This window comes from Oncorhynchus mykiss, chromosome 3 (genome assembly GCF_057628025.1).
Source record: "Oncorhynchus mykiss isolate SJ-2025 chromosome 3, ASM5762802v1, whole genome shotgun sequence".
In the NCBI taxonomy this organism is placed as follows: domain Eukaryota; kingdom Metazoa; phylum Chordata; class Actinopteri; order Salmoniformes; family Salmonidae; genus Oncorhynchus; species Oncorhynchus mykiss.
This window is the reverse complement of record NC_143024.1, coordinates 8950001-8957500: the sequence shown is the minus strand read 5'-3', so window position 1 is coordinate 8957500 and position 7500 is coordinate 8950001. Positions and strand designations below refer to the sequence as shown.

Below are 7500 nucleotides of genomic sequence, written 5' to 3'. Positions count from 1 at the left end.
GACACACGGGATCTCAGCCTGCGGGACTTCAGTCATCTGGAGAATTGGTGAGTCACTAGGTTCAAGACACACGGGATCTCAGCCTGCGGGACTTCAGTCATCTGGAGAATAGGTGAGTCACTAGGTTCAAGACACATGGGATCTCAGCCTGCAGGACTTCAGTCATCTGGAGAATAGGTGAGTCACTAGGTTCAAGACACACGGGATCTCAGCCTGCGGGACTTCAGTCATCTGGAGAATAGGTGAGTCACTAGGTTCAAGACACACGGGATCTCAGCCTGCAGGACTTCAGTCATCTGGAGAATAGGTGAGTCACTAGGTTCTATCTCATGCACTGTAGTACTCTATCATGGCAGCTACTGAACAGTAATACAGTAATAGACTTTGTCATGTTTTCTAACATTAATGTTAAAGGGGAAGTCCGCAGTAACAAAGCAAATAGCTAAACGTTGTCCCACTACTGTTTGTGTAAAAAGCTGAGGGATGTGGCTAAAGTAACCAGTCTCAGATGAATAGACAGGGCTCTGGGTGGAAGGACTGACCATCCATGATATACAGTCGTGGCCAAAAGTTTTGACAATGACACAAATATGAAGTCTGCTGCCTCAGTTTGTATGATGGCAATTTGCATATACTCCAGAATGTTATGAAGAGTGATCAGATGGATTGCAAAGTCCCTATTTGCCATGCAAATGAACTGAATCTCAAAAAAAACATTTCCACTGCATTTCAGCCCTGCCACAAAAGGACCAGCTGACATCATGTCAGGGATTCTCTCGTTAACACAGGTGTGAGTGTTGACGAGACAGGCTGGAGATCACTCTGTCATGCTGATTGATTTCGAATAACAGACTAGAGGCTTCAAAAGGAGGGTGGTGCTTGGAATCATTGTTCTTCCTCTGTCAACCATGGTTACCTGCATGGAAACACGTGCCTTCATCATTGCATTGCACAAAAAGGGCTTCACAGGCAAGGATATTGCTGCCAGTCAGATTGCACCTAAATCAACCATTTATTGGATCATCGAGAACTTCAAGGAGAGCGGTTGAATTGTTGTGAAGAAGGCTTCAGGGTGCCCAAGAAAGTCCAGCAAGCGCCAGGACCGTCTCCTGAAGTTGATTCAGCTGCGGGATCGGGGCACCACCAGTACAGAGCTTGCTCAGGAATGGCAGCAGGCAGGTGTGAGTGCATCTGCACGCACAGTGAGGTGAAGACTTTTGGAGGATGGCCTGGTGTCAAGAAGGGCAGCAAAGAAGCCACTTCTCTCCAGGAAAAACATCAGGGACAGACTGATATTCTGCAAAAGGTACAGGGATTGGACTGCTGAGGACTGGGGTAAAGTCATTTTCTCTGATGAATCCCCTTTCTGATTGTTTGGGGCATCCGGAAAAAAGCTTGTCCGGAGAAGACAAGGTGAGCGCTACCATCAGTCCTGTGTCATGCCAACAGTAAAGCATCCTGAGACCATTCATGTGTGAGGTTGCCTCTCAGCCAAGGGAGTGGGCTCATTCACAATTTTGCCTAAGAACACAGCCATGAATAAAGAATGGTACCAACACATCTTCTGAGAGCAACTTCTCCCAACCATCCAAGAACAGTTTGGTGACGAACAATGCCTTTTCCAGCATGATGGAGCACTTTGCCAGAAGGAAAACGTGATAACTAAATGGCTCGGGGAACAAAACATCGATATTTTGGGTCCATGGCCAGGAAACTCCCCAGACCTTAATCCCATTGAGAACTTGTGGTCAATCCTCAAGAGGCGGGTGAACAAACAAAAACCCACAAATTCTGACAAACTCCAAGCATTGATCATGCAAGAATGGGCTGCCATCAGTCAGGATGTGGATCAGAAGTTAATTGACAGCATGCCAGGGCGGATTGCAGAGGTCTTGAAAAAGAAGGGTCAACACTGCAAATATTGACTCTCTGCATCAACTTCATGTAATTGTCAATAAAAGCCTTTGACACTTATGAAATGCTTGTAATTATACTTCAGTATCCATAGTAACATCTGACAAAAATATCTAAAGACACTGAAGCAGCCAACTTTGTGGAAATTAATATTTGTGTCATTCTCAAAACTTTTGGCCACGCCTGTTTGCATTAACTTTGTTGACAAACAATCGAGTAAAACACAGTTATATTTTGCGTTCTGATGGGTACGACAGTTGATCAGGTATTTATAAATTATATTCTTCAAGAATCAATGGGTACATATCATTCATATATAAGTCTAAAAATGGATGTAGAAACTGTATATTGTCCCTTTTTTAAATGTGTAACGTTTCACTTTGTAATTCAATTCTTATGCTGTAAATTTCATATTATAATGGTTGATTATTTGAAATGAAAAAAAATGCATTTACATTGTTATTAACTTCCTGATATGGGTTTACTGAAACAGCCTTCATCCATTCTCCCAAGGTGCGTAATATCCCAAGGTGATTGATATTGTCTCTGTGTCCCTGGCAGGGATCTAGTGGCTATAATAGCAGTGTTAGAGTACAACCAATGGTTCACAAAGCTCTCCACAAAGGATTGTAAACTGGTGAGTTAAACTGAGCCTTCGTACCCCCTCTCAGTCTGCCTCTCGCTCTCTCTCTTTCTGTCTGCCTCTGTCTCCTCCCTTTCCTCATCTCTCTGTCTGTCTCTCTGTCTGTCTCTCTGTCTGTCTCTCTGTCTGTCTCTCTGTCTGTCTATCTCTGTCTTTCTCTGTCTGTCTTTCTCTGTCTGTCTCGCTGTCTGTCTCGCTGTCTGTCTCTCTGTCTGTCTCGCTGTCTGTCTCGCTGTCTGTCTCTCTGTCCGTCTCTCCCCCACGGCAGAACTGTCTGGTGTTTCCCTGTGATAAGAGTCTTCATTCCACAAAGAACAGTGGGTATCAATTACACAGTGTCAGTCCAGTCAGGCCCAAGTATCTCAGACACAATCTGAACATCCTTTCCCCCTAGTCTTGTCAACTATCACACAGTTCCATCATGGAGGACACACGCACGCACGCACGCACGCACGCACGCACGCACACACACACACACACACACACACACACACACACACACACACACACACACACACACACACACACACACACACACACACACACACACACACACACACACACACACACACACACACACACACACACACACACACACACACACACACACACACACACACACACACACACACACACACACACACACACACACACACACACACACACACACACACACACACACACACACACACACACACACACACACACACACACACACACACACACACACACACACACACACACACACACACACACACACACACACACACACACACACACACACACACACACAGCAGACCAAAAGGCTTTGTGGGGGTAATTAGACTCTGAATGTTAATGTCCTGTATTGACTATGGAGAGAGAGAGATTTATGTTTATTTATTTTCCCTTTTGTACTTTAACTATTTGTACATCGTTACGACACTATATATAGACATAATATGACATTTGAAATGTCTCTATTCCTTTGGAACTTTAGTGATTGTAATGTTTACTGTTCATTTTTATTGTTTTTCACCTTTGTTTATTGTCTATTTCACTTGCTGTGACAATGTAAATTAAAGCCCCTTAAATTGAATTGAAATAGAGAGAGAGACAAAGAGGTGTAGAGAGAGAGTTTTAGAGAGAGAGACAAAGAGGTGTAGAGAGAGACACACACACAAAGAGAGAGAGTTTTAGAGAGAGAGACAAAGAGGTGTAGAGAGAGACACACACAGAGAGAGAGTTTTAGAGAGAGAGACAAAGAGGTGTAGAGAGAGACACACACACAAAGAGAGAGAGTTTTAGAGAGAGAGACAAAGAGGTGTAGAGAGAGACACACACAGAGAGAGAGTTTTAGAGAGAGAGACAAAGAGGTGTAGAGAGAGACACACACACAAAGAGAGAGAGTTTTAGAGAGAGAGACAAAGAGGTGTAGAGAGAGACACACACAGAGAGAGAGTTTTAGAGAGAGAGACAAAGAGGTGTAGAGAGAGACACACACAGAGAGAGAGAGAGAATTTTACAGAGAGAGACAAAGAGGTGTAGAGAGAGACACACACATAGAGAGAGAGAGTTTTAGAGAGAGAGACAAAGAGGTGTAGAGAGAGACACACACAGAGAGAGAGTTTTAGAGAGAGAGACAAAGAGGTGTAGAGACACACACAGAGAGAGAGAGTTTTAGAGAGAGAGACAAAGAGGTGTAGAGAGAGACACACAGAGAGAGAGAGAGTTTTAGAGAGAGAGACAAAGAGGTGTAGAGACACACACAGAGAGAGAGAGTTTTAGAGAGAGATAAAGAGGTGTAGAGAGACACACACAGAGAGAGAGAGTTTTAGAGAGAGAGATAAAGAGGTGTAGAGAGAGACACAGAGAGAGAGAGAGAGTTTTAGAGAGAGAGATAAAATAAGAGAGAGTGGTGAGCCCCTCAGCCCGGTAGCTTTTGTTTGAGAGCTAAGTTGCCATAGAAACCAGCGCAGGGTCTTTTGGGATACTAAAGCTCCTGTTTTGACTGGTATGTGATGTGATGCATGTGTCTGCTAGTCTGTGACAGGAAAGCATTCATCAGGCTCCTCTGGACTTAATGGCCGTGTGGGTTGGAAGGTTGGGAATTAGATTTCTCTGCATTCCAAAATACTTTAGCATTAAGGAGTTAGATTGGGGGTAAGGCCCTGCGTTAGACTAGTGTCCTGTCCAGGGGGTGTCCTGGTACATCAAGCTGCCTCACTACAGAAACAGGAGATAGACGTGTGTCCTGTCCAGGAGGTGTCCTGGTACATCAAGCTGTCTCACTACAGAAACAGGAGATAGACGTGTGTCCTGTCCAGGAGGTGTCCTGGTACATCAAGCTGCCTCACTACAGAAACAGGAGATAGACTAGTGTCCTGTCCAGGAGGTGTCCTGGTACATCAAGCTGCCTCACTACAGAAACAGGAGATAGACTAGTGTCCTGTCCAGGAGGTGTCCTGGTACATCAAGCTGTCACACTACAGTAACAGGAGATAGACTAGTGTCCTGTCCAGGGGGTGTCCTGGTACATCAAGCTGCTACAGAAACAGGAGATAGACTAGTGTCCTGTCCAGGGGGTGTCCTTGTACATCAAGCTGCTACAGAAACAGGAGATAGACTAGTGTCCTGTCCAGGGGGTGTCCTGGTACATCAAGCTGCTACAGAAACAGGAGATAGACTAGTGTCCTGTCCAGGGGGTGTACTGGTACATCAAGCTGTGTGTTAGTATCCCTCACTGTACTGTGTTAGTATCCCTCACTGTACTGTGTGTTAGTATCCCTCACTGTACTGTGTTAACATCCCTCACTGTACTGTGTGTTAGTATCCCTCACTGTACTGTGTGTTAGTATCCCTCACTGTACTGTGTTAACATCCCTCACTGTACTGTGTGTTAGCATCCCTCACTGTACTGTGTGTTAGCATCCCTCACTGTACTGTGTGTTAGTATCCCTCACTGTACTGTGTGTTAGCATCCCTCACTGTACTGTGTTAACATCCCTCACTGTACTGTGTTAACATCCTTCAGTCTAACATGAGAACCAGTATTCTGATGTCCACTGTGACCTCCTGTCCTTTACTCTGAGCACACCTACTATCTCTTTCTCTCTCACTTTCTCTCTCTGCTGTCTCTCTCTCTCTCTCATCTCTCTCTTCTTTCTGTCATTCTTTTCTCTCTCTCTCTCTCTCTCTCTCTCTCTCTCTTTCTCGCTCTCCTCTCTCTCTCTCTCTCTCTCTCTCTCTCTCTCCTTTCTCTCCTCTCTCCGCTCTCTCTCTCTCTCTCTCTCTCTTCTTTCTCTCCTCTCTCCTCTCTCTCTCTCTCTCTCTCTCTCTCTCTCTCTCTCTCTCTCTCTCTCTCTCTCTCTCATTCTCTCTCTCTCTCTCTCCCTCAGTCCTAGGGAACAACAGTCCTCTGTGCCATCCCATTTCTCTCTGCCCCTGAAAAGAGAACCATCCTGCCTCACACAATCCCTCTTTGTCTGTCATAATTAGCATGCTGGCCACCAGAAATGTCTCTCGTATACATGCAATGTCACTTAGTTGTACTAACGCTGGTGTACTGTTATTCTGATCACTGTTTGTCATATGAATGTAAACAGATGAAGAGACTATTGACCTCCCTCTGCACTGCATAGCTGAACTGAAGGGATATATTTGATTTGATTCACTTGATTCACACAAAGGACAGATGGCAGAGTGGAATCAACAGGCCCTGAACTGAAGGGATGTATTTGATTTGATTCACTTGATTCACACAAAGGACAGATGGCAGAGTGGAATCAACAGGCCCTGAACTGAAGGGATATATTTGATTTGATTCACTTGATTCACATAAAGGACAGATGGCAGAGTGGAGTCAACAAGCCCTGAACTGAAGGGATATATTTGATTTAATTAATTAGATTCCCTCAGAGAATGGGTGGGCAGAGAGGAATCAACAGGCCCTGAACTGAAGGGATATATTTGATTTGATTCACTTGATTCACACAAAGGACAGATGGCAGAGTGGAATCAACAGGCCCTGAACTGAAGGGCTATATTTGATTTGATTCTCTTGATTCCCTCAGAGAATGGGTGGGCAGAGAGGAATCAACAGGCCCCACAGAAAGCAGAGAACTGGGTCAGGAGCTCTGTTTTGCAGCAGTGCAGAAGTCGGTTGCTCTCGTTGAATTTTTTATCAATCCTAAATGTAGGTTTCGTCTCCCGGCTCCCCTTTTACAGACCACCCCGTGGTCTCTTCTCAATCAGAGCCCTCATTCCAGACCTCTTTCCCTCTTCCCCCTGTTCAGTGTCTACAGTAGAGTAGAGGGGGTGGGGTGGGGGGGGGGGGTGGATGGTTCCTTATCCTCCCTGACATGCTTGGACAGACAATCAACTCTGCTTTTAGGACGCCCAAACGAGAGTGGTCTGGCTCACGTTAAGAGGACTGCTGAAAGCAGAGGGCCGTTGTGGTGGTGGAACCTGTGTGTCACTATGCCATCAGTGATTGGGTGAAAACGGCAGACTCTGAGATACATCATCCTACATTGAACAACAGGAAAATGTTCATTGAGTTACCATTTGGTTTCCACTGTTTGTGGCGTGCTGAAGGTTCATTGAGTTAACAATCAGTTTCCAAATCAAATTGATTTATAAAGCTCTTCTTACATCAGCTGATATCTCAAAGATACTAAATGGTAACTCAATTAACATTTTCCTGTTGTTCAATGTACAGAAACAGCAGGCAGTTGAATTTGGACATGCATTTCATCCGGACGTGTCACCAACAAGTTAAAGGTTGAGACCGAGTCTGCGTCTCTCACATGGGTAGGCAGACCATTCCATAAAAATGGAGCTCTATAGGAGAAAGCCCTGCCTCCAGCTGTTTGCTGAGAAATTCTAGGGACAGTTAGGAGGCCTGCGTCTTGTGACCGTAGCATACGTGTAGGTATGTACGACAGGACCAAATCAGAAAGATG

The 7500-nt window shown here is 45.0% G+C and overlaps 1 protein-coding gene across 4 annotated transcripts in view; it reads left to right on the top strand.

Moving 5' to 3' along the window:
- Positions 1-7500, top strand: part of LOC149984307 (F-actin-uncapping protein LRRC16A-like) — a 198660-nt gene that overhangs the window by 90334 nt on the left and 100826 nt on the right. For all 4 annotated transcript variants that reach the window (XM_090219905.1, XM_090219918.1, XM_090219902.1 and 1 more), the window contains exon 9: positions 2476-2551. In XM_090219905.1, coding sequence (XP_090076031.1) covers positions 2476-2551 — 76 coding nt within the window. The remainder of the gene's footprint in view (positions 1-2475; positions 2552-7500) is intronic.